General features: G+C 41.6%; 2 protein-coding genes across 2 annotated transcripts in view; one reads left to right on the top strand and one right to left on the bottom strand.

Annotated features, from left to right (window-relative positions):
* The window catches only part of PRKAG2 (protein kinase AMP-activated non-catalytic subunit gamma 2), a 211,369-nt gene extending 205,746 nt beyond the window's left edge, over positions 1–5,623 (bottom strand). The window contains exon 1 of the mRNA XM_063416251.1: positions 5,491–5,623. Within this exon, the coding sequence (XP_063272321.1) occupies positions 5,491–5,586 (96 nt within the window). The 5' untranslated portion in view covers positions 5,587–5,623. The remainder of the gene's footprint in view (positions 1–5,490) is intronic.
* A 247-nt stretch (positions 5,624–5,870) lies between these two features.
* LOC134560390 (uncharacterized) lies at positions 5,871–8,398 on the top strand. The gene is made up of 2 exons (XM_063416351.1): positions 5,871–6,365; positions 6,717–8,398. Exons 1-2 carry the CDS (start codon positions 5,871–5,873, stop codon positions 7,107–7,109), a joined length of 888 nt encoding a protein of 295 aa, XP_063272421.1. The 3' UTR covers positions 7,110–8,398.
* The last annotated feature ends 18,624 nt before the right edge of the window (positions 8,399–27,022 follow it).

The following is a 27,022-nucleotide window of genomic DNA, read 5'->3' as shown; positions in this document are numbered from 1 at the left end:
GCCAATTCCCAAAGCCTGGTGATCAGTCCAGGGTATAATAGCCCACATTGTGACATCTCTTGTCTGCTGTTGATGACTTCCTTGATGCTTCATTTCTCCTGTAACCAACTCTGCTCTTTCATTATTCCCTGTCTATGGGATGCCTTTTGACAGAAATTCGGCTTTTCTTCAAAGGGATAAGAATTACATGTGTTACTTCACTCAGCATGAATGTCCACAATTTGGGCAATCAATGCTGACTCAGTTTTGCCTCCTTTCTCCTCCCATTAGCCCTGCCAAGCCAGCACCTGGGCACACCAACCTAATTCCATGATTGTCCATATATCATCAACAAAGTGTGGGTTGAATTCTGGTTTCAGTCACATCTGAGTAGCTCCCTTGAATGCAACGTGATGAAGTTGAGCACAAGCTGAGCCTTGTAGGGGTGTGACCAGGAGCTGGAACCTCCTAGGTGGAGACCACTACCCCCCACCTCACTCCTGATTCCTCTGGAGCATGACTTTTCTTCTGCTCCACTAATTCCCAATACAAGCACAGTGTAAACTTCCCTGAGCCCAAAAGTCTCACCACCCACATTTCTGCAAGGTCCTTCCACATTCACAACTTATTTCACCAAGGAAATTCACATTACTCTGAGCCCACAGTCCTCACAGGCTCAGGTATAAATAAAGGAGGACGGGTGAGACCCTTCAGGAGCAGAATCTCAAACCAGGAAAAGCAATATTTCGTAAGACACAACATGTTTCTATGTGCTGATGGTCTGTTTCTGTTATGCTTTAGAATCAAAAAGGTTAATGCTTCCTTAATTGCAGTGGCAGCTATTATGATTGTAAACATGAATCCTTTTTTTTTTTAATCCTTCAGATAATCCAAAGTACCATCCCAACACTCCTAAGTAAATACCTCTTGCCCTTTCCTGTCTTAATATATCAGCCCTTGAGGGAGGAATCCAAATTTAAACTTCAAGGCCACAGAGGCTCAGGACAACTCAGAGCCTGCCCTGTGAGAGCAAGAGGCAGAATAGTTGCAGATTTAGTTTTAGGGAAACATTTCTCTCTCCTCTGTCTCTCTCCCCCTTCACCTCCTCTTCCCAAGGAAATAAACATTTCTTTCATTCCTAGATCACACTGGAAGATGATTTCTTTTCACCTTTGAAAGAATTCACTAGATTATTCCCCATCTGCAGCTTCCTAAAGCAACTGCTAGACTGAAGTGCTGCTCTTACCAGCCTACCCTGCAATTACCAGGAGACAACAAGCACCCTGTAAAATCTGTGACAGAACAAAATCATTTCACAGTGATTTCTTAGGCATGCAGCCATTAATGACTTTGCAAGTGTGGAAAGCAAGATGGAGGGGCAGAGCCTGAGCCAACAGTAGCTGTCAGAACATCATTGTCATCTACTGGGTTAGAAATATTTAAGCCATCTGATGTTCAGCCTGGCATCCCGGCATAACACCAAGCCTGGAAACAGCAATAAATTTTGACATTGAGGAGTCTCTTCAAAATCAAAAAGGCTGACAAAGAAAATAGAGAAACTGTGCAGAGATGTTTCTTTGTGTGGCATAGAAAAGAAAGGATCCCGATTTCCAAGCACATCCTTCTAGTGCATCACCTCTGCTGTCAGGGCTGAAGTACCACAGGCAAGCGCCACCTCACTGAACTGAAAGGTGTTTTGATACTTTTTCACAGATGTTATTTTTGTGCTTATTGTGAAAAAACTTCTTTGTTCATTTCAATGAAAAGTCACCTTGCGATGTATTTGGGAAAAATCCAAGGAATTGCCAAGCTCCTGCAATTCCCACCTGCTGGGAGCAGCAGGTGCTTGGCACCTGGCATAGTGAAGCTCTTGAGACAGGTTCTGCCCTCAGTTTCACTCATGTAAATACAATATAACTTTGCTAGCACTGACTGGACCATCCCAGATGAAATTCAAAGTAAACAAGAGCAGAATCTAATTTTTTTTTTTTTTTGCAGCATCAGGGACCTACAATGGCAACGTTAACATTAGAACGGATCGATTTTGCAAGATGACAAAAGAACATTCTGATCTCACTGCTGTGAGCTCCTACTCAGCAGACAATTGCATCCCATCTCAGAATAGAGTTTCAAAAATGTTCAAAGCAATGTGCAGGCATTAACTTCTAATGGCTTAAAAAGGAATTTTATAATGCTAATGTCTTCATATTACAGATATGATGCATCTATAGAGCAAAGGTTTCTATTTAAATCTGCAGCAGCTTTCAAAGATATTTGGACCAGAAATTTCCATTTTAGGCATCTCTAATTTCAAGAGTTCTAAATGTGCTGCTGGCACAGACAGAGGCTGATATGACCTTTACAAAGGCGCTTGCAATTATATTCTGGTCCATCTAAATTACTAGCTGAAGTCAGTTGTGTATTTACAAAGAAAACAACAACCAAACAACAAGATGTTCCATCATCCCAGCCATTCAGCAAACACCCCCCTGCCATGCTACACAATACAGTGGCCCCTACTTTATTCTTGGCTACTGAACACAAACTGAGAGCAGCGAGGAAAGCCAGCCTGCAGGAATTTAGTGGTCCACCACCACTCCCAGAAGCACAGGCAGGGCACCACCCACCTGTGCTGAAGGACACTGAGCACAGAAAGAAGGTGAAAATAGAGTGTTTCCAGATTTTTTGTATCATGTCTTATTCTTTCTTGAGAAAAGTGTACCTGAGAAATGCCCTGGAGTGCTGCAAGCCACAAACCTGCTTTCTTCAACTGATCTGTTTTTTCCCACAGACAAACCCAAACCAATGAAACTATGTAGGAAAGGGTAGAAATGCATACAACTTTCTTTTCAGAAAGCCCTATCATTCCACAATCCTCTAACCCAGTTATAGTGTATTTTGCATCCTTCACTTTTTTTTTTCCCCAATATATATTACTTTTTCCATCAGCATTTCTGCATAACAATAAATATGTTTTAGGCTGCATCACAGCAGTACCTCTCTGTCCCATTGCTTTCTCTTTCAGAACACACTCCTCTCTCCCCTCCTACTCAGACCTTGCTAGTTCTTCTCTTGTTCCTAATCTGAAGATCCAAATGAGCACGAATTACATGTCTCAGCAATAAACACGATCTCACAAAAACACAAAGAGGATGAACAAAATAAAAATTACTGTCTGCTGAAAGCTCCCTTGACAACTACAGCTACACTGACAGGCGCCACTGAAATAATAGGAATGATGCTTCAAAACAACAGCCACGACAACTTATAAAAGAGAAGAAAAACAGTCTAAACAGACCTTTTCAAATGCAGATTCCTCTGTCAAGTAAGAAGAATGCAAAAAATGTTCTTTCTTATAGCACATCTATGTTCAAACTCTGCAGATTACAGAAAACCACTGAAAATATGAGTACAACCATGGGCTCAACAGTCCATTAGAGGAATGTTAGAATGATGCAGAATGGAAGAGAAGGGTCATATTTTGGGGATGGAGAGGAAGGGATAGAAGGTGTTATTACCAAATCTTGACATTCTTCCAACTGCAACAATTAAGCAACAAAACTTATGTGGACTTCAGTGCAACATGAGGCATTTGCAAGCTTTTATTTCAGTCACTACCATTACCCAGGTGACAAACTGCACAGCAAAAAGCCAAGAGATGATGCACATGAAAAATTATGACCTACTACTAAAAATGTTTCAAGACAGAACTAAGGCAACACTCATGAAGAAAGGTTGTCTATGGATTAGGGAGGAAATTAGGAAAAAGCATTAGCATTCCTCTGTCAATAATGATTTAGTGCTAATGAGGTCCTTAAGTTGTTGTTTTTTTTTCATGTTAGCTTCACACCATAAAAGGAGGAAAATTGTTCTAAATTCTGGTGTGGTCAGAGATATCTGGTGGTCAGCAGGTATTTCAAAAACACCAAGTGGATGCTGTAAAATCCTGCAAGAAGCACAGGAAACTCCAAAACTACTTATGGCTCCTCAGCAGTGGGCAGAAAATGCAGCTCCTGCAGCAGTGGGGATCCAACTGCACAAGAGTTTCTGGCTAGACTGAGTCAGAGGTGGGGGGCAGTGGAAAGAGACGGCAGAGGCAACAGTGCAGGCAGGGTGGGAATGAATAATGAGCACAGGGGGAGTGGTGCTTTGGTGTGGTACATTTTATTTGCTGGTATTTTACATCCCTATTGTGAAGTATCACTGGCACCATGGTGAAGTTTATTGCCTAAAATCTTCTGTCACAAATACATAGCCAACACCCATGTTAGCAGAAACAGACCCTTTTTTTTCTAGTACTGAGTGCACTCTGAGCTCCAGAAGTTTGGCTTAGGCTCTTGGGCTTGCATTCCTCCCCAGAGAAAAATTAAATTTGCAGAAGAGTCATGTACTTTTCCTCCATTTTATTCCACACACTCCAGACACTTAATAAATTTGCTTTGACTTCTTATTCTTTCCTAAAACAAAGGAAAAATCTTAGAACCAGAAATATCTTTTTGCTCCTTGGTGGCCTGGCAGAGACACGGGTAGAGCTGTTTCCCACTTTTATATAATGAGATTTAAAACAAACTAATAAACAAAAACTCCAAACACCAACACGTAATAAAACAACAGAAAAGATAAAAGGACTTTATCAATTCTTGCCAGAAGCACTGAAACCAACAGTACATCAGGACTGAGAATAGAAAACTGATAACTACATCGATCACACAAACATCCTAATAGTAAAGAAAACCAGAAATCTAAGTTTTGAAAGGCATGTAATTCTAAAGACGGAGCCAGTCAGGCTTTTAGTACTCACTGGAAATAGAAACTTTTGATCTGTGGTTATTCTGTATCTGTAATTTCTTGCATGTTACTTTATATTGGAATATACAGAATAGAGCTGGTGAACAGAGTCCACAGCTCACTAATTTGCTCCACTGCGAATTGGACTGCCCTGCTCTTTCAGCAGTGATCAGACTGCTTAGATCCAAACCTGAGCCAGCTCTGGGTTCCACAGCCCTGGGAAATTCAGAAGTGGATTAATCCTGAGAGAGAGGGAAGAATCATATTAAACGCTGGTTCAGCCACAGGCAGGGACAGTTCCCGGAGCCAAACCTGGGAATGTTTAGACCAGCCTTGGGGGTGAACAGACCTTTTGCTAGACCGTGCTGCGAGTCTGAGAGGGAATGAGACAAACTGAGACAAACTGAGACAAACTGAGACAAACGCACAGCCCAGGGCACAGGAGCACTTGTGCAGCAGCGAGTGAGAGTCACTTCTGACTCTGGGATAGTGAGGAGACTCCTCCGTGCCACGGACACGGCATCCTGGGCTCCCAGCACTGCACGGGGGGCCAGGACCCCACTCCTCAGCCCACCCCAGATGTGGAGGAGTGGCCGGGGTGCACCCCCAGCCCAGCACGCCCCAAGCTCCAGAGCTCGGCGCAGGAGAACCTCTCCCTGCAGAGGAAAACACGCCTGAGCCACGCCAGCTGCCGAAGGGGAGGAAGAGCGAGGAGCCACTTACGGGGATGTGCACTCGCAACATGAGTTTCTTGTGGCTGGAGATTTTCCTGCTGCTGCTGGAGGCATCTTTCTTCTTGTCCATGGCAGTGCTTCCCATGCCTTCACCCAAGCGTGGTGCTGAGCGATGGATCTGGAGAGGGAGGCTCCTCTTCCACCTCTCCCCACCGTCCCACGGGCCGCAGTTACTCCAGGCTCCTTATTTTCTCTTTTCTCTCTCTTTTTTTTAACCCCCTTCCTAATGGCCTTAGGAAATTTGGGGGGGTGGGGGAGGGGGAAGCAAGAGGAGGGGGGAGAATGAGAAGCCGAGGGAAGGGGAGGAGTTTCTCCAGCTCCGGGCTTTAATCCCAGCAGCGAGGTGTCAGGGGGGACCTTCGCAAGAGCATGAGATGCCCTCACAAACGCTGCTCCCTCTCTCACTCTTCCGCCCTTTCAAAAATATCCGGAGCATCCTGGGGGAGGGAGGGGGAGAAAGTTTCCTTCCCCTCGCCCAGCCCGGCCGCACTCTCACCGAAAGAGAGGAAAAAAAAAATAGAAAAAAAAAAAAACAACCAACCCCCAAAACACTCTAAGGCCACAAACCCGAAAAGGGGAGGGCGCTCGGGCGACGCTCCCGGCAGGCTGGGGAGTCCCGCGGGGAGCCCGGCCGGGGAGGGAGGGAGGCAGGGAAGGAGGGCAGAAGGACGGGAGGAGGTGCCCGGGCTCTCCGGGAGCCCCCGCAGGGTCCTGAGGAGCTGCAAAAGCAGCACCACGCAACTTTCCCTCAAGCCCGGCCGCTTCCCCCCGCTGCCGCTCGCCCCGGGCCGCCCCGCGGGCCCCTTGGCGAGGGGAGAGGAGCTGGAGCCGTGCCGGCATTCCCCGGGCTGCCGGAGCGCGGAGGTGGGCGAAAAGGCTGGGTTTCACCTTGCCAAAAACGCCCAAAGGCGGCGCGGCTCCTCTCCCTCCCGACCTCCCAGGCTGTCTCCTCGCCTCCCTCCCCGCAGGGTTTCTCCTGGCCGTGCCCTAAGGGAGGGAGGGCTGCTTTCCCCGAGGCCCCGCTTCCCACCGCGCTCCCCGCAGCCCGGCCCGGGACAGCGCTGGGCAAGGAGGGGCCCCGCCAGGCTTCATTCCCGCTGGGCTAAAGCCCAGGCTGCCCTCCCTCCGCCGGGCTGACACGGAACGTGTGCCAAGCCCAGGAGGGCCGCAGTCCGCTCCTGAACGTGGATTTTTCCGCTCTCTCCCTCCAAAAAGCCTTCAGCGCGCTTGCAGCTTTCAGCCGAGCGGGAGAGGCGGCTCGGCCCCGGCGGGCGGGTGGATTTGGCGTCACCGGGTCTCCGAGAAGGAAAAGCTTCCAACATCCATCACCTGTGGCTGTGCTGCTGCCTCACAGCAAACCCACGGCAGTGCCACCCCTGCTGCCAGGCTGCCACCACGGCTGAGAGTCTGGGGAGCAGGGACAGAGAGGTGTCCTTGCTTTGGGACAGCAGGTGGTTTGAACAAGCATACATTCTGCATCAAAATGTGAGGGCTTGTTTCACAAGTGGCTCTTCTTTCTTTGCCAGTCTCTGCTCCTTTTTACACTGCCTGAATCTGAGGATAACACCAAGCCCCTTACAGCTGCAGACCTTTGATCACAGCACTTGAACTCAGGTTTTCCCTGGGTTCCAAGATGTGCGTGTATGCAGTCACAAAGCCTACACTGTAATCACTCCCAACAAATCTTGGGGGTTCTATAAAACAACGACTGAGGAGAGAAGATTTTGATTTTTCCTCGAAAATCTTCTGAAAAAATACAGGGTTGCAGTGGTTATCATCAATAAATACAAGAATTCAGATTTATTTCCCTCCTTATTGAAGTCTCAGTATTTAGCAGGTGCAAAGCTTGGTCGAGTGTAAAGCCTGTAGCCACATCTCTAAAAACATACAGAATTAAATAAAAATATGACCTCTTTAATGTAATAGACAGCTGTCCTGTAGGTTTCTACAGGATGTGATGGAAGGAAACAGACCCGAAAATGAAAGAGGGGTTAACATCACTGACACCAGGTCAGGGAGGGATGTGGATGGGTCTGTAACACCTGCTTTCTCCAAACATTTATATAAACTCTGCCAACAAAGTGCTGTTGCCAAGGAATATGGGAATGACTGGAATAAAGAAGTGAAAAAATTACTAATAAGCATGCCTATGAAAAAACTATCACAACGTTTTTCTAGCTACTGTGGTCTTGATAGTTAAAAAATTAGGGAAGAAAAGGTAGAATTTCTTTAGAAGGATTTTAGCAATGGGTATCACAAGCAAGCAGATCTCCTGGCCATTCTTCATTAAATTCACAAACATTCAAGGTGGAATAAAATCTACCATGTAAATAGTCCTTTGTTTGTGCAAAATTGTTTCCCACAATATTATAATTTATTTTCTACATGTAGTAGTTTCAGTCTAAATTAATTCTTTTTCTTTTAGATTAGTTGTATGAATAATTGTGACTATTGTAAAATAAGTTTCAGAAAGTAACATAAAGGCAGCATGACCAAACTCCCAAGCCAAAAAAAAAATCCACAAATCAACCTCCCCCCATCAGGATATTGCCTTAAGCATAATTATAACTTTCAGAATACCACAACAAAGGGTTATCCTATTTTTTTTTTCTTTGACCCTCTAAGATCTCAAGTATGACCTTTGATCCTCCAGTCATATTTTTAATTTTTTTCACGACAGCTCTGAGGATTAGAGACATGTTAAAAAACAAAACAAAACAAACAAAATCCCCACAAACCACAAAAAATTGCAACAAACAACATAACAAAGCTTAAATCCCCCTAGAGCTGCTAAACTTCAGGAGCTTGACTCCTTGTAAAATCAAGTATTAATAACACCCTGCTATAAAATAATTATCAATTATTTCAGATGGTAGGGCACCATGTTTTTATTCCTCTTTGCTTTTTATCTTTCATGGATAAACGTAGGCAGCATATAACAAAACACTGTAAATACTTTAAATCATATCTAAAGTTATTTTGATCGATCTGACTACCGACAACCATGTTTTCAGATGCAAGTAAGCATCTAAATTAGTAATTTCAAGGATAAATGGGTATTAAAACCCTTTGGAGAATATCATAGAATTACAGAGTGGTTTGGGTTGGAAGAGCCCTTAAGGATTATCTGGCTCCAACCCCCTTCCCATGGGCTTCCCCTTTCCACCTTCCACTAGAGCAGGTTGCTCAGAGCTCCATCCAGCCTGGCTGTGAACATTTCCAGGGATGGGGCATCGCATTTATCACCCAAATACTTCAAAGTTTCAGGGCCCCTCAGGGGAGCAAAGCAGAACAGCATTTCAAACACACCAGCCACACTTTGCCTCTCCCCTACACCACCTGAATGCTCCCCTTTGTAACTCAGCCCTACCTGTAACTCAGCAGAAGCAGCACTTTTTGGGCTACACCCTGCCACAGGACTTGCCCTAGTTAATCCTTAAATACAGGTTGAGTCAATTTTGCTATAATAAATTTTCCTGAGTACATTCCTAAGTTTATAAAATAGCCATAAAACTTTGCTTTGAGCCTTGGTTGTATCAATTATAGTTGCTGTAAGGAAAATAATATGTCACCAGCAAACTTTTGTGCTGATGTTCCACATGCAATATGTAGAGATTTTCTAAAGACTAAATTTCACTGAAAAAGCATATCTAAAAAATGATGAATGGGGAGAGATATGTGAGTTGTTGGTGGTTTTAAATCTTTATTAAAACCAGCATTTTTTGGTACTGCTTTGTAGTTTGTTGTTGGTAATATCATACATATTGTATGATATGAAAAAAGCTATCTGAAAAAAGTTATTATTCTTTCTTTGCAGATGTTATATTAATCATACTGTGAGCATTCATTGTAGATTTTTCACACATGCAATCTGTAGGTATATTTTAGGCACAAAACCCTGCAGAAGTCTCATTTTGGGTGACTAAATTTCCTACCATAAATAATGTGTGTATTCCATGCCAGGGTAAATATTGTAATTTCTTAGGTCAACCACATTATTTCTTAAGTATATGCATACATATATTCTGGTTTTGGGACTTTCAAACCTTTTAAAAACGTTTGCAGGATTTAGAGACAAGTTCTTCAAAATCATGATATTTTGAAATCTGGAAGCCCAAGACCTTGCCTGGCTGTTATTCAGTATCCCAGCATTAACTATCCTTAATCAAAGCTATTTTTCTCTTTATTCTCTTCTTATGTTAATATTTGTCCATGTTGGTCTCTGCACTTCCTCCTCTGTCTGTCCCTTTCTTTTCACATTTCACCTCTCATTCTCATCCTTCTGATTTTTTTCTCCTTCTTTCTCTCTTCTCCAGTTTGCCTCTCAGTTCTCTGAGCACGCTTGAAGTCAATTGCTTGGTTTCTGTTCAACACATTTATCAGATTGAATTTGACACTGCTGCATAGGGCTCCTTAACTTAATTACGAGTACAATCTAATTAATCTGATGCAGTATTGGGATGCAGTAGTCCCTGCACAAGTCTTCTGCAGAGGCCAGAGAGGACACAGCCCTGACATCTGTCTGCCCACACCCACTCTCACCTGCTACCTGCTGACACTCAGTGCAGATTTCAAGTCAAGTAGAATATAGGCTCAACATGAGGAGATTCCTGTAGACAGCTAAATTGCATTGTTTGCAGCAAAACTGCAATTAAAATTGCCTTCCATGGGGAAATTTGCAGGAGAAGTTGCAAGTCTGCCAGGAAAGCCTGAGTGGCTGAAGCAAGGTGAGGTAATGAGGTTAATGAGAGGAGCTTCTTGTCCCCAGAAGGTCTCCAGGAACATAACAGGGACAAAGAATGATAAAAGACCTTGAGGCTGATTTTTCAAAGTTCGCACAACCTCTGTGGGTTCTGAGAGCCAGGAGAGCCTTCCAAAGATTGAAGTGCCTTATGAGACATTATTTTTCTATATTGGTTTCTATGTATTAAAAAATTTTCATTAACTGGAATGATCCTGAACAGCATCACTCAAGTTTTCTTAGTACTTAAGAGTCATAGAAGAACTGACAAAGACTTTTTAATGTAGCTAATTTCCTCCTTACTGATACAGGAACATTTCTTTTGTGTTTTCTACTGATTGTGAGTCAGAATTTCTGGCAGTTAGCCAAACACAATACTTGGAGCTTTTGATTTACATATATAGGCCTACAAATTAGACAGATAACCTCAATCAAAATTTAATATAACAGATTATATGCAAAACCAGTGAGAAAAGATTCATATCCCATATTGAGTGATTTTTGTCAGTAGTGCAAATTAACACAGAAAATTACAGATAGAATTCAAGAGGAGTCTGCTTTTCATTTTCTTTTCCAACAATATGCATAATGCAGTACATTAGCTAAAAGAACTTTTAAAGGAGGCAGAGACAAGGTTCTACCAGATACGTGTGGGCATAAGAACAAAAAGTGTTTTCAGCAGCACAAATATGAAAGTACCTCCATCTTCTTCCCAGTGAACTGGGAAGAATTCAGAGAGCTGAAGAATTATAAACACACTTTCTGTGAGCCTTCTCTGTGTGATAATATCAGAATTTATGTCTTGGCATGGAGTGTGCTTGGCTGCAGACAGGACAGTGGGCAGGAACACCACTTTCCTTCTGGAGTGAAGGGGGTGAACCTGCCACAAAGCATCAGTGTGTTACTGCTTGGTGGTGCAGATGCAAAAAGAGGTGAGGTTCCAGAGCAATCATAAGCAGTCGACTCCAGGATGGTCTGTAAGGTCCCGAGAAAATAAATTTTGCATATTTAGCTTCAAGTTTGTTATGGTGCAAGGTACTGGTGACACAGTGTCCCAGAACACACCTGTGGCAGTGCTCTCCCCTTGACCTCCAGCCAAAGCCAGTGCCAAGACTCCCTTTACGGAGGGCACAATTGCAACAGCTGTAAAACAATCCAAACATGTTCTCTCACATGGTATTACCTAATAACAGGAGAGCCCCAGAAATCCCATTCTGTGTGAAGAATCAATGAGAAGGTGACAGTTTATGGATGAGGCAGAGGACTGAATAAAAACAGGAAGAAAGAGCAGAACAAATGAAACCTACTTTGCACAATTGCTTCAGAATGCACCAAAATTTTGCTTGGCTGCACACCTTGGTATCCAGGACCCACGGATAGCACAACTTGTGTAACAAGGACCAAACATCTGAAAAGCATGAGGGGTGAATGGCAACTCCTCCTTGTTTTCATCAATAAATTGTATTTCTCTTGTACTGAGAGCACAGTCTTTCTAAACTAGGCTTGTTTGCTAAATGCCATGATCTTTTATTTTTGATCCCAGTTGTCTACTCTGTAACTGAGGTACTGCAGGATTTGTTTTTATGCTTCTCCATGTGTGATGGGCACAGGCAAGCACGATGAGCAGGTGTTTAGTGTGAATTCATGCAGATCCAAGACGACATCTCCCCAGGACAAAAGGTGACATGTAGGAAAGGTGGCTCAGAACTGTCATCACCAGCAAACCAGAGCACCAGGACACAGGCCTGAGCACTGTCCTGGAGCTGTCCTGATTGTTAAACTGTTCACAGTCCCTGCAGAGCTTTGGCTCAGGCTGTCTGCAGCTCTCCAGGACACGCCAAGGCATGGTTCAGGAATTAACACCAGCCAGGGATCATTGCCAGGAGGAAGCCTGGTCGTGGCTGCTCTGTCTGAGAGGGAAGAGTTTTCCTAAAAGCCTTGCTGTACCATCTGAGGTGTGCAGCTCAGACCTGTGCCAAGAGGATGGAAATGTTAGATCCTGGCTTCCCTGCATGCCTGGGCTCTCTGAAAACTGAACTACAGTTGTTCCTCAGTTTTTTCAATGCCTATCAGCAGCCCACTTTCATAGGAAGTGGCCAACACAGTTCCCACTCATGCCCATGGCACAAGGCTGATCATGTGGAAGGTATTTTGATTGCCCAGTAGTAAGCTTTACTGAACATTCTGAATATTATCTGAATTAATAAAATTACCAGTTATTAAGAATTTATCAGAATTATGAATATCTGAACTGATATTTAATATCTAGAAGATTATAATGGCAAGCATTTTGTGTCTGGGGACTTCAAATCAGGACTGTAACACATTTGTGTTTTGACTGCATACACTGCAAAGGTAATTAAATAATGCATAACTAATTAAGAATATAGGAGGGCAACCCATATGTAAAACCCACCATAAACAGGTCTAACTTTATACCATATGAAAGATACAGAATTTCTGATATGCAGACATAAACATATGTGGCACATATATCTCAAACCAGTCTCAAGCATCCCATATGAAATTTGATGGAAGCAGGCCATTAATTACTAAAGCTGAGGCTAACCCTGCAATCTTACCATAACAGAAGCTTTGTTTTTATCAAGACTTCAGGATCCATATTCAACAAATATTATTTAACTGCCAAAATAAAATACAAAATACTTGGTACAAGGTGGTTGATTTAATGGAATAGTCAAATGCCACTCTTAGGCTGCTAATATTCAGAAATTACTTGTTGGTGTTTATAAAACATTTATGCTATTCTTCACATCTGTGAGGTTTGCTGTCATTCAACTCATCAGCAAGACTTCCACTTCTGGGAGTGGAAACTTAGTTTATTTTAAGGTTTTTGTAGATAAGGGAACAACTTTTGCCATTCATCTCTGCAGAATCTGACAGTAATCCCTTAGTAAAAAGCTTAGTCCTACCAGAGCACTGATGTCTCATAAAATTAGGGCAAGTTCAGGAAAAGTATTTTTAGTGCATTCTATTCATTAACACTAAAAGAGAAGCTGAGGGAATCCCAATACCCAAACAAATACACATCAAAGGTCACACACATATTTATCACCGATCACACAAAAATTTACAACTTCAATGGTAAAGTTGAGTGAATGATTCAGTTTTCTTACCCATAAAAATATTATGTCCCTCATTAATTCTTTTCACAGCAAAGCTGCTTCATTATTTATTCTCTGGGTAAGCAATTAGTGGCAACGTTGCTCCTGGGTAGTATGTGCTGATTTTCTCTTTAATATCTGCTATGAGACACTACATATTTCAAGCTGCAAAAGCAAAATTAAAAGGAACTCCCAAAACTGAAGAGTTGTTCTAAGCAAATAAAAAGCTCTTGGTATCAAAGGAGTGCTGGGCAGGAGGAGACATGTACTTTCTCCTTGAAGAAAACTGGAGAGCACTGGAATCACAGATTTATAAGCTCTTTCAAAAAACATCAGCCTGACTTCTGAGAGTGTTCTCAGCCAAATCAATTAAGCTGAAATTTAAAGCTGCTATAATAAAACAAATTTTTAAAAAACCCTGTAATGAAAACATTTAGGATTGAAAGCTGTTTCTTATGTATAAGAGCAATTAAGTTCTGGAATAGATTTTCAAGGAGAAACAGGGGCAAAAAATATAATGGCAATATATTAATGAAAGGGATTATATTCAATATGATAACAGGGTAATAACAGGTGATTGGAATATGTTCCCACCTGGAATGTAAATGTTAATCTGAAAATTAGGCCAAATGAGGTAGGACTACCAAAACACTGGTGTCCAATTCTCAACTGGGTACCAGGGCTGGGTTTGCCCTGTCATGACGTTGTTTAAATACAACCCCCACCTTAACTCTTAATCAGAGAAAAAAATAAAGTAACCCTTAAATCATGGTGCTCTGAAGTTACAAAGCTGGAATTGAAAGCACCACAGATTAGCTCATCTCTCACAGCCATTGTGAGTTATAAACTGAATTAAAGAATGTACTCATTTGGGTGAAAGGCCATTATTCCCTTACAACAATGGGAATAGAAGTTAACTATTCAATTGCTCCAAGTCCTTTGATGTTTTCCAAGAATATATATCCTTGTCTGGAAGGAAAGGTGAGTTCTCCCAAAAATTACTGAGAATGGGCAAGAGTGGTTCATTTTAACCTCAGTCCTACAGACTGTGAATAGTTCTGAACATTATGAGACTTTTCCAGAGGTTCTGGCATCACATGGAATTACCATGAAGCCAAAACAGGTGTGGCACCACCATGAGCACAGAAACTCAAAATTATTCTCAAAATCATGCCAATTAGACTGGAAAAGAGAAGACTTTGAGGTGACCTAATTGCAGCCTTCCAATACCTGAAGGGAGCCCTCAAGAAACGTGGAGACAGACTATTTACAAGAGCATGTACTCATAGGACAAGGGGGCTCAAACTGATTTTTTTTTTTTTTTTTTAATTTTTTTTAAATTTTTTTTTACTATGAGGAGGGTGAGGCATTGGAACAGGTTGTTCAGAAAAGTTTTGGATACCCCATCTCTGAAAGTGTTTAAGGCCAGATTGGATGGAGCTCTGAGCAGCCTGTTCTAGTGGAAGGTGTCCTGCATAAAGCAGAGGTTTGACCTGGGTGTTTTTTAAGATCCCTTCCAACCCAGGGTATTTTATTATTCTATGCTGATGGTTCTATGGAAGAAAAGAGTAGATGAAAGTAGCTTAGGGAAGAAATAGTCCTGTGGTAGAAAATCTGTGGAAGTGAAATACTTCCAGGGCACAGGGCAATTCTTGTTGGAGGAAAAGGAGTACAAAAGGCTGCAGACAAGTTAAGGAAGGCAAACAAGAGTGGAGGGCAAATCAGTTCTCATCTTCTGCTGGACATGATCGTTCCAGGCCATGTCCCCTCTGCCACTACAGCTGACACAGGAGTGCATTGTCCTCTCTGTCCCCCCAGGTGAGCACAGACTTTCTGCTCTGAGTCAAATATCACTGCTGAGCTTCAGTGTTCAGTGGTTTGCAGACACACTGAGTGAGTGCTGGGTGCCTCATGGAGCCCTCAGAAACTTCCTCAAGTCAAATGCTGAACTTGTGTCTTGTAACACAAAACCACAAACCTGTCGTTTCATGTGCCTTTATCACATCAGATCTGGAGCTTTTTTTTTTTAAGTCTTACAATAAGCCAAAGTAAACATATTTCTCATGCACTACTATTAAACTATAAAATCTAAATTTTCTCTTTTGTTAGAAGAGAGAAATTTTGCAGCCTTGGTGATATACACTGATAATCATTGCTCAACATTTAAAATGTGCCTATTTAAACTTGGTGTGGGTGTTCTGCAGATTTTTTTTAATGTCCCTGCAAAGGGTTTGCATACTTTCTGCAAAGAAAATAAATAGAACAAATAGTATGGCACCACAAGTTGGTCAATTATTAGCTTTTGCATACTCAGATCACGGCCTTTCTTTACAAGGACACGTGTTAATATATAATAGAAGTGTATTTCAGTTCTTTTAAAATTGATTTTTCAGACGCACAGTGCAATCTTATAAGGTCAGCTGGAAAGTAAGTGGCCAAAGACAGGCCTTTGAGAAGAAATGAGCCAGTAGCCACACATCATGAGAAATAAAATTGGAACTAAACACATGAAAATGATTTTTATTTTGTAGTAGTCCCAGGCTGGCATTTGACACGCACTCATCGGCCTCATTTAAGTCTGGCCAAACTGTCTGTCATGGTCTTAAACTGTGATTTGGACACTTCTCAATTTAGAGAGATGTAATAAATGTCATAGGCCAAGTTTACAACCCACTGCTTCAGGCTACTGGTGCTGACCAAAGCTCTGACTGTCCCTGTGAAACTGCAATTCCTAATTAATATCCAATTATCATTTTGAGGATGTAGAAGTTGTAAGTGGGGAACAGCAAACAAGTTTAATATGATTTTGTGCATAGAAAATGAGGTGGCAGGGAACTCTAAATGGCCAGGGTAAGTACACACAGCAATCAAAATTTTTGTGGCTACATTCAGAGACAGAACTAGGAAAATGTGTGAGAGAAATGTTTTATTCTGAGATGGATTAAGGCAAGTGAGAGTTTTGTGAATCAAAATATTCCTACCATATAGTTAAAGATAAAAAAAAAGACCAGAGAAAAAATAGACAGATAATTAAAAACCAGTAGCCAGAGAACTGCAAACTGATTCATGCAGCCTGAAGACAGAGACTGAGGCAAGGAAGCAGGGACCAAGAAGCAGTCTGGACTCACCAGCTCACTGGGGGACTTTTGATAAGATAAAGAAAATTATACCAGAACAGTCACTGCCTGACCTTTGTGCTGTTATGTCTGGTCCAGGCAATGTTAATGCAAGGAGGGCTGTGTTACAGGGCTTCACACTGTGCTGGGACTGTGTTTATTCTGCACCAAGTTCAAAGTCACACCGAAGGAAAAACACCTGAGAAGGGTTACAGCAGAGGTGTAAAGGTCTGAGGGCTCTACACGCCCATACACAACCCTACACAAAAACAAAGAACCCTTGAATGTTGTGTTTAATATATCTGGTGGCTAAACTCTCCCCTCTCTCTGCTAAGCAGGGGCTAAGGAAGAAAAAGGCCCTTGAAATTAAGAGTTCCTAGAAACTTCAAACTTCCAGACACTTCAACTCCCATTTTTGCCATCCACTTATCTTCATTAAATTGTTAAAAATTTAATTGCATTAAATTCCCCAAAATGAGCAAATTTCAGCTGCAGTTTCAAATGGAATTCTATTAATTATTTATTATTTATGAATTGCACATTATATATTTATAAGCTATGATTTGCAAAAATTATCACCCTGTCTGAAGGGACCTGTAAGGGAAAAAAAACCCACCCCAACCAAAACCAAAACCAATTCAAAACTGAAACCAAGAATGTGTTCTAATCAAACTGTACAACAGGAAAAGAAGGCTTTTACAGAGTACAGTAATGACCTTATCTCCTTCATTAATTTGAGTACCCAGTTGTAAGAGATAAGGGAAAGTGTTATCAGGAGTAGGTGACAAGATATCCTGCTTCAGGTTGGAACAGCTATTCCAGACTCTGAGTAACCTCTTTATCACTAGGACATGAAAAAGGCAGCTCTCAACTTTTCTAGGTGAGCCAAGTCTGATGTGGACAGCAGAAACTAATCAGCCTGTCAGCCTCCTACTGCACGAGATGTTGGAACAGCTATGAAAGGGCTTGATTGACAAACATAAGTGACCCATCCTGTATATTTTTGCAATTTTTTTCCATTATTGAAAATCTTGTGGGTTTAAGTATTGTTTTATCCTCATATCTTCTGTAGTGGTAAAACAAATTCTACACAAGTGACATATGAATTCAGCACTCCTTTCAGCATTGTGGATGTGTTCCTTAGGGGGTAGATGGCAAATTCCTGGAATACTTATTGCACACCAACTGTGGGACTTGCTCAAGTCACAAGGGAAATGTATCACTGCCTTGCAAAGCCCAAGCCACTGGCAGACAGCAAAAATTCCTGGGGTAAAAAGCTACGCTTGCTCAGCAAGTTTTAGTCCAAGCAGTGGCAAGCAGTAAAGGAAAGGAGAGGTTGGAGATTGAGGGTCACCACTACAATGCCAGTTTTTACACTGACAATATAAATTACCTCTCAACTTATACTAGTGAGATTCTCTAGTATTATATAATTCATTTAATACATTAGTGAGATATCTAAGTATATCCAGAAACTTGTCAGGAAAAGCCAAAACAGTTTGGAACTGTCTGGGTGAATCTAAGACAGAAGCCTGAATGTAGCAAGCACTTTTCTGTTTACATTGTCTTGGGGTCTGAAGTGTGTTCACCAGCTTGGGATAGGCCCACATACTTTATATGGGTTTGTTTTTCATTTTGTTGCATCAGAAAAAAATCTATATATAAACCTGGAAACCTGAGACCTGAATCTCCTTTAGCTGTATGGACTTTAGCCTAGCTCTACAACATATGTACACATGCTATTAAAGTTTCTATTGCTTAACAGCTGTGGGGAAAACCTCAAAGATTTGATCAGTGCAGACAGACAGATGTGCAAGGAAGCTGGAATAAGAATTCTGAGACCTCTCTATTAGCTTAAATGCTTCCTAATGGCAATCTGAAGGCCAACATTGTAAGAAAGTTAATAATTAACTTATTAATATGTTTATCAATTTTAATTTTTGTTCATTACTGCATAAGAAAAAAACAGGTCAAGACTTACACACAAATAGCAAAATCCCTGGCAGTTTTCTTACAAGCAGTTAGAGGGTGACTACTCCACATCACTTAAGACCCACTTCTCCCGAGTACTGTGCTCACAGTTTTTATTGAAATATGTGGGAGCAGGTCTGGTAATATCTGCTTGGCCCCTGTCTCCAGCATGGACACAATCCCACGTGGTTCATTCACATCACTGACATTAGTGGGCTGAGGCAAGGACAAAGAAGGCAGCAGACACTTCCCGTGTGGGAATTTTGCCCAAGAGAAATCTTACAGGGGTTAAGTGCTGTGCTACTGTTTTCTCATTTGTAAACCAGGACTTAGAAGCTTTCCCTATTTCAAAGGGCTGTGGAATGATAAAGGGTTTAACATAGATAGACTGCAGCAATAACATAATATGCTACATATCCATGGAACATTCTCTGGGAGCCTAACAGATTCAGACAAAAATGTTTTAAAAAGCCATAGCTGGAAAAGCAAAGCTGTCTTTTCCTTCTGTTCCAAGGCAGCTTTGGCAGGAAGAGCTATACTGCAGAGAGCACACAATAATTTTTCTGGTTTAAAATGTGAAAAAAGTAAGGACTGTGTTACAAGAACATGGCACTATAAAAGGATGATTTAAGAAAGCCCACTGCATGCGGTTTACACAAATATCACTGAGCCCACAGTGTCTCCTGGTTTTGTTCAGGCTGTCCCCTGGCAGGAGGACACCCATTATCTACTACCTGCAAACTGATAAGCATTAATTCTAGGTGAACACTTTTGTCTATGGAGAAACCCACTGAAGTCAGCAGAGCTCCCTGTGTACACATAAGGATGGTAATTCTAGTCCAGCTACAGCATTAGACTTTTGGATCCTGACCTTCAGAACTCAAATATGTTCAGCAGTTACATGGCTCCAGCAGTGACCTGCAACAGGCAGGGACAGGCAGCAAGGGGATTTTATAATCAGGCCCTTAGCACCATACTGGACTGACCCTTCTGGTTTAAACTTTCCATGACAGGGCAGTGTGCATGAGCATTCCTCTGAGGGAATTTCTCTCTTCTGTCTGCTTTTGCCAACAATGTTGGCTAGTGAAGACTGCTGTGTAAAGAAAAAAAAATCCCAGTTTACCCTCTCACTTCCAAGCCTTCATCCCTAGAACACACAGATTTAAAGGAACCTTTTGTGCAATACACAAAATAAAACAGCTGGCTGCCCACAAGGCCTCACCCAAGACAAAACAGTAACAGTCCTTCAGTTAATCTTTCTTCCTGGCTCAGCCAGATGCCAAGGAATCCAGAGCCTCCCAGAATTCTGGGAAGCAAGTAAAGATCATAAAATGCCATAGGTCAAACAATCTAATGCTGCTTTGCTGCCTCTGATCTGTAGCTGTTGGGAACTGCTCATCCTCAGGCTCATGGCTCCTGCTGATTTTCTGGTGGCAGCTGTAGCTGGCAGGATGCTGTTGCTGCTAGGACTGTGCTGTTCCTTTTACCACAGCAAAAATGAAATCACCTTCCAGATTATATTCCAGGAAAGGCCAGGTATCTGCAATTTCTCCTTTGTGAAAAAGGGTGGGAGAATTAAAAAAAAGGGCAAATGTGAATGGGTGTGTGTCCTTGGTCGAGGTTCTTTTCCTTTTTTTTTTTTTTTTTTCATTTAGGTAAATACTTTTGGTATGTTGGAAGCAAAAAAACAGCCTTGGGCTAATATCTGCAGATTAAAAGGTGAAGTTGATCCCTATCAAAGATATTTTGTGACCTAAAATGATTCTCTGAGTAATCATCACAATTGGCTAAAAGGAACTGAAGAATTAAACTTCTTTAAAGCACTCAATCCTAGAATGGTTTGGGTTGGAGGGGACCTTTAAAGATTCTCTGGGCAACCTGTGCCAGTGCCTCACCACCCTGACTGCAAAACATTTCTTCCTTGTTACTGTCACCATCACAGGGACTTTGTCAGACAGAGCACCCAAAATTTAAGTTCACTTGATCTCTGAAAGCTTAAATAGTTTTAATTTTGCATGGTCTGCCTTTCTCCATAGGGGTGAAACACGATTTGATGGCAGGGTACCAGCAGTGCTCTCCACATTTCTTTGTTGTTAATAGCAAAGACTCTTGGCATTTCAGCCCCGTGTTTCAGTTATGTATACGGATCTCTCTTACTAGAAAATCACAGAAACTCCTTATCCTATCAAGAACATCTTCTTATTCCCACTGAAGAGCTGAGGAATGGAGGCACAGTGAAATGATTTGTACATGACAGTCAGTGGTCTAAGAAGAAACTGAGCATAAATCTACAGAACTCATGGTTGCAAGCCAAACCAGATGACCATGTTTTAACCAAAATGAACTAAATTAAATAAAAGCTTTCTGTAGCACTCAGCATCATGTTATTTATGCCTTGAAATAGCATATCTCTTTCCCAGATCTTCCTGTCCAATTATTTAAAGGCTTGGTCCAAAAGAGATAACATAGAGAATCTGACAGTCAAAAGATCTGCTGCCAGCTGCAGTCACCTGCAGGGACTGGGAAGAAAGACATGACTGATGATAGCATCAAGACTTTGGCTGAGATTGTTAAGCTTCATAAAGCTGTCATTGTTTGAAAAGTGATGTCTGTTCCGTCTGCATCATGATGGAACCAGCAATGATCCATCCCTTGGATTCTGCCCAAGGAAAGGCCAAAGAGAAACGTTGAAAACAAAGGAAATGGGCAGACCACTGCTGCCTGCCTCTGCCCCCAACCACAACCCACATGAGCTCAGTTTGTTGTTTTGGCAGGAGAGAGGCACTGAATAAGCAAGAAGGGCTGAAACTGGCAGAACAGTCAGAAAAGTATTTAGAGTTGTTTATGTATGAATGATTGCAGGGTGGGAAGGGCAGGCTTATTTGGACAGATCAGGTAAAGCCCTGGGGGCAGCACTGAAAACAGAGCCCTTTCCAATCAGATGAGTAACATGATCCTGGACTGCTTTCTCTTTTCCCTCTGTGCACACTCCAAGTTGCAGTCAAGCTTTGCCTTGGAGTCCTTTTGAACGTTTCATTCACAGGTATTTGTTAAATCCTGCTATATAGCCCAGAGGATGCCTACCACTTTAATTCTCTGTTAACAACTCAGATTTTTGGTGTTGTAGCCAAAGTTTGCTTGCTGACTCTCAAGAAGCCTTGGAATATTTCTATGGTGTATTTACCTCCCCTGATTTCATTACAAGAGTGATACTTGGCACTTCTATACTACGTCTTCTAAAGGAGGGACAGGTCCATCAGTGCTAGCATAGGTGTGACATCACCAGCCATGCTTAATTGCATTGAAATCCAGAGTAGTAAACACAGAACCGTGCAAATGCCATGTCTGCTTTGCAGAGTTAATAACCTGACTGAGAAACTGCTACTATTTGAAATGTTCACCACTGCCTTTGTTGTCGGGATTATTCCTTTTGTCAACACAGCCACTGTGGGGCAGCAAGACATCAGCATTTAATGGAGTGTGCTCTGCCTCTGCCAGGATCCCGATGAGGCTGTAAGCGCTGTTACCTCTGCCTGCAGACGAGTGGGACAACGCAAATGTTAACACCCTTCGCTGTGAGCACATTTCCCCGGTCACGGTGACTCGGTGACTTGGGAATCATAACAAGTTTTGAAGGTAATGTTGAGATAAGGCAGCACCAAGACTGCTTTAAGTACTTTATATGTCTGTTCTGAGAGGTGTCAACAGCTCTTAGCCCGGGGACATTTGAACTTCGCTGGCGCACGGTGCCAAATCCTGCGTTCTCAGGAGGCTCAGCCCACATGCGAACAGACAAGTTGCTACACGCTGGTGCCATTTTCCCAGAGGAAATGATGGTAGGTGTGAGCAGACCAGCCTCATACAGTGTCTGCCTGTGGGGTCTGTAACTCTGCAAGTGGAAATGGCGAGCACTGCCACCACTCCGGTCATTGCCCAGGGACACAGAAGGGTCACTCTAATCCAGGAGAGCAGAGATCCCTCTATGTACACCAAGTCTCCAGACTCAGACACACAAGCTCTTTCCAAATCTGAATCAGGGTTGTGTTGGGATTCTCACCACTCCTCATTGCCCTGGATTCCTAGAGCACTAGAGAAAGATTTGGACCCCAGCTGAAGAAGGGGACTGTAACTGATGCGATTTTGATATTGGAGAGAGAACCACTAGAACTCATAACTATCATTTAAAGACAAGTCAACTATAACAGTACAGAAGCTCTTTTTTTCCAAGTTGGGTCTTGCCATCAAAATGAGGAGAAGCAGATTATTAAAACTGGTTTGGGTAAAAGACAGAAAGTTCTATCTGCCTACTTGCTAAAGACAGGAAATCAGATGTTATAGTCACTCCTGAGGATGAATTTTGAGCCAGATCTCTGACATAAAATACTACCATGTTTATGTGTACTGTGACAGCTTTTCCCATCTTCCATTTGAAAAACCAAGCTTTTATGACTTTAAATATAGTCAATAATGATTCTGAGTTTTATCTAATGCAAGTTGGTTACTGAGCAAGAAAACAATCAATTTTAATTTTCAGTTTATCTCTGTAATACATAAAGTAAGAATTTTCTAAACATCTCTTTGCCCTTTAAACATAAAACACAAGGAATAAAACCTTTAGTTCAATCAAAATTTGTGCTTCTTGATAGGCTTCCACATGAATTGTCTAATCAGGTCAAATAAGGAGATTAAATAGATTCACTTAGTGAGCCTGGATAAGAGGGGAACAAAGGACAAAGAAAAATAATCCCAAACCTCACAATAATGGACATTGTCTGCTTTGATTGTTTTCTGTAGGTGTCAAATAAGAGAAGTGGACTGAAGTTATCCTTAGGTAAGTCTCCCAGAGTAAGGGTTAACTATTCTAAGTTAAATCAGTGTTGCAGACTACATGATAAAGAGCCATGGGTTTAAGTTTGAATGTCAGAAACAGCCTGGACATGACAGTACAGAGCTCCCTGCAGGTTAAAGGATCCTCTCTCTTTGCAGGGTGAAGACACAATCTGAGACAGAGCACCATGAACATTAAAAATATTTTTAATATACTATTTCCCTTTTCTTCTCTATGGGTCATTATTGGATACAGAGATCTGAAGCATTGTTTGGATTTAGTGTTGGCCAGGTCTAGGGGGTAAATATTTTTCCATGTTAAATATACACATATAAAACACTTGGAAATTTTTTTTTTGAAGATTGTAGCTAAAAAGTCTTTCTTTTAATACTAGTCAATTGATGCTGAATTGTTTTTTGCCTTTTTTTGCTTTTATATACTCTCTATACTCTTTTCACATGTATTTGTAGCTCTGTAGCCTATTATTGTATTCGTAGCTAGCTCCAGTACTTTTCCTTACCTCTTCCCTACCCTGACAGGGAGAAAGACAAAACACATTCCAGAGGCTCCGAAGCCCATGGGTCCAAGGCCCCTATCCTATCTTGGCTCTTTGGGAGCCAAGGTTGAAAATAACTCTTTGAGATACATTTTCATTAAAAAAAAGTTCAGTTCCTATCTAAAAGGGGGCTACAGAAGTTGTGGAACCAAAAAGGGGGAATTATTTCATCATGTATGTTTCTAATTGGTGTTTTTTGTCAATTATGCTGATTTGCTAAATTTATAGAACTGTATCCACCCTATGTAGGGTGGGCACTTTTCCACGTCTGTCCCTTGGAGGCCTCCAGTAAAGACCAGCCTTTATACTACCTCCTATACTAATACCGTCTTAAAAGTGTTTTGCTTTATTTCTAGATCTTTAAAGCATCAAGTTAATACTTCACATACATGGAAAGGATTTTTTGTTTCTTTTTGACTAGTATAAAAACTATCAAAGCATTAGTAATGATGTGATTTTTGAAAGGAAGGATATATGTGATGCTGCTGATCACCAGCTTTTCATCACCCTTTGAAAGGTAAAATAATTGCAAAAATTGATGGGACTGAACCTAACTGGCTATCAAAAACCCTACACTGATTTGAAATTCAATTTGAAACAGCTAAGTTTGAAATGCAATAGTCCCAGTGAAGAACCAGCCCCTTTATGACAACTTCCCAACACACTGATCACCAGACTGCATCAAAACACGTGGTGTAGTGAACTTCTGCCAAAGGAAGTGAAAATCAAGCTAAATAAAGCTGACTGGGAGATAAAGTTACCTGAGTGTGTTCAGGCTAAACAGCAATTTGCTTCCCCAGTGCACTGTTGTGGGGACCCATCTAGTGAAACCATGAAGAATTGCACCAGTCCAGAACATGAAAGAAAGGGAATATTGAGCCAAGAAGACAAATAACTGAACGATATAATTTAGTATACTGCAAGTGGTGAAACATGTGGCAAGACGAGAGGGACCGCAAATTCCGGCCAACCCACAGTCACCATCTGGTATTGCTTTGGAACTCTCAGATAACTTGGTTTCAAAATCTGGTGCAGCAGAAGCTTGCATTTAGGAGAATGGATAATATATTTTGGTTTAACTCAAACTGGTGCACTGCCAGACAACATATTTGGGACTTATGCTCAGCATTACCAGCCTGAGCACCAACAAAACCTGGAGTTGGTCTCTGTAAAATCAGAAGAATGGCTTTGTTAAAAAATAACTGTTTCCCTTTGTCTCTTCAATTATTTTTTATTTTTAATTTGATTCTGTAGGATGAGCCATCATTTTATGTATTTGTCAAATCTTTAAGGCTTTATTTCTGTGCTCATAAGAACTGGAGGCTTTCATTACAATAAAAGCTGAATTTTTAATTTTCTTTCTTTTGGCAAAAAGGCTGTAAGAACACCACCAGGATTGTTTGGTTTACAACAGATATTTATGCAATGAAGTGCTGAAATGAAATTTTGTTACAGCCAATATTGATCTATTCAAAGGGATTTTGCCCTCATTTCCTCAATTCCCTGTCCTCACTTATTTCATCCACAAGAGAACCAAAGCTTTCATTAGTAAAAAACCTCCAAAATATGTAGACATTAAAATCAGATACCTGCTCAACCACTGGTATTGTCTCTTAATGATACAAAATTATATACTCTTTTTTTTCCGTCACAAGGGCACACAAAAAGGATTGATATTGGGATTAATTTACTTATGAAAACAGTTTATAATACTCTTTTTCTTCTTGAATGAAGCAACAAACACATTTTGTCATCCTCCAGAAGAGAGTCCCAAATACTAAATATCCAGTTATAAACAGGTAATTTAAAGTGCAGGAGCTCCCCCGCAAACTCTTAGAATCACCTGCTTTTGATTCTTCTAAGTATGTGTACACATATTTAGGTCCTTATGGTTTATGTGACTTTATTTCTTGAAAAGTCCTGGATAATCAACATGACAGAACAACTTCCTAGGATCTAGAACTGCCAACTTGCAGGCAACAGAATTCAAATTTATCTCACTCCAACCACAATTTTCTTCTCTCTTCCTTGACAAAAAAATCCCGACTCTTCTAAATCCTCCTTGTGCCTACCAGTCTAAGCTCAGACCTTGAAATATTTCCACTTCTTTCTCTTCTTATTCTATTCAAGATACTACTGCTACTTACTGGCATTTCTCTAACAAATGCTGCTTTACTTAAAATTCTACCTGAAATCCAGTGAGTTTTGACCCCAGTGACAGGAACAGAAATCCTTACCCTCTAAAGCCCTCCTCTTGGGTGCAGTACCTTTGATTCCTCCATTCTCCTCTGCTGAAATAGTTCTTTTTCTCCTGTCCCCTCCCTGCTTCTTCCTCTTCATAGCAGCCCCAAACAAGTAGAATTAGCTGTAGGAAGAAGACAAAGTACGTTGTGATTTGTGGTGAGAGGAGTTCAGACACATGGCTGCACAGGCAAGTTTGGGGATCCCCATAAGCCTCACAATGCTCTCTATTAAAGAGACATCAGGGTGAAGAATGGAACTCCTTTCTCTCTCCAAAGCCTCTCCAACCTCTCTTCCATCCACAGCATCCATAAAATGCAGCTGATCCCTTCCCCAGCTGGATCCCCATCACCCTACAGCATCCTCTAACGCTGACTACTGAAAATGTTACCTAAATCTGAGTAGCTCACAGCCAATTCTTCTTATTGTAAATGGCAGTTAGATGCTAAATGGCATTGATACCAATCCCTCTGCTGCAGCTTTGTGTCTTTACGTAGTTTCCTGTACCTTTTACACTTTCCTATCCTCTGTCAATACTTCAGATGTTCTGTCCTGGTGTTTTCTCCTGCTCTGACCATGTACAATGAAATACACCAGGGGGCATCTCACAGCTCACACAGAATTCCCTTGCTATTAATGTGCTATTCCCTAGAACAGCACAATATCTATTCAGGATAGATTTCTGTGATATTTATCTTCCAATTTCACCATTTTCCTTAGGCAGTTCACTTCTTTCAGAGCCTGACATTTTCAGATAGTGAAATAATGGTTTCCTCCAGTCATTCATTTACTTTAATAGGCCCCAAAATTGCCTTGAGCATTTTAATCATACCAATCTTGTTCATGCTAAATTAAGGAGTAAACTTACATGTAACTGCACAGCTCTTGGGTACTGTATAGACCAATTAGAACACTTATTTTTGTTTTCATCATTTACTGAAAT

This window comes from Prinia subflava, chromosome 1 (genome assembly GCF_021018805.1).
Source record: "Prinia subflava isolate CZ2003 ecotype Zambia chromosome 1, Cam_Psub_1.2, whole genome shotgun sequence".
In the NCBI taxonomy this organism is placed as follows: Eukaryota; Metazoa; Chordata; class Aves; order Passeriformes; family Cisticolidae; genus Prinia; species Prinia subflava.
The sequence above is the reverse complement of the archived record's forward strand: the minus strand, read 5'-3'. Positions and strand labels throughout refer to the sequence as shown.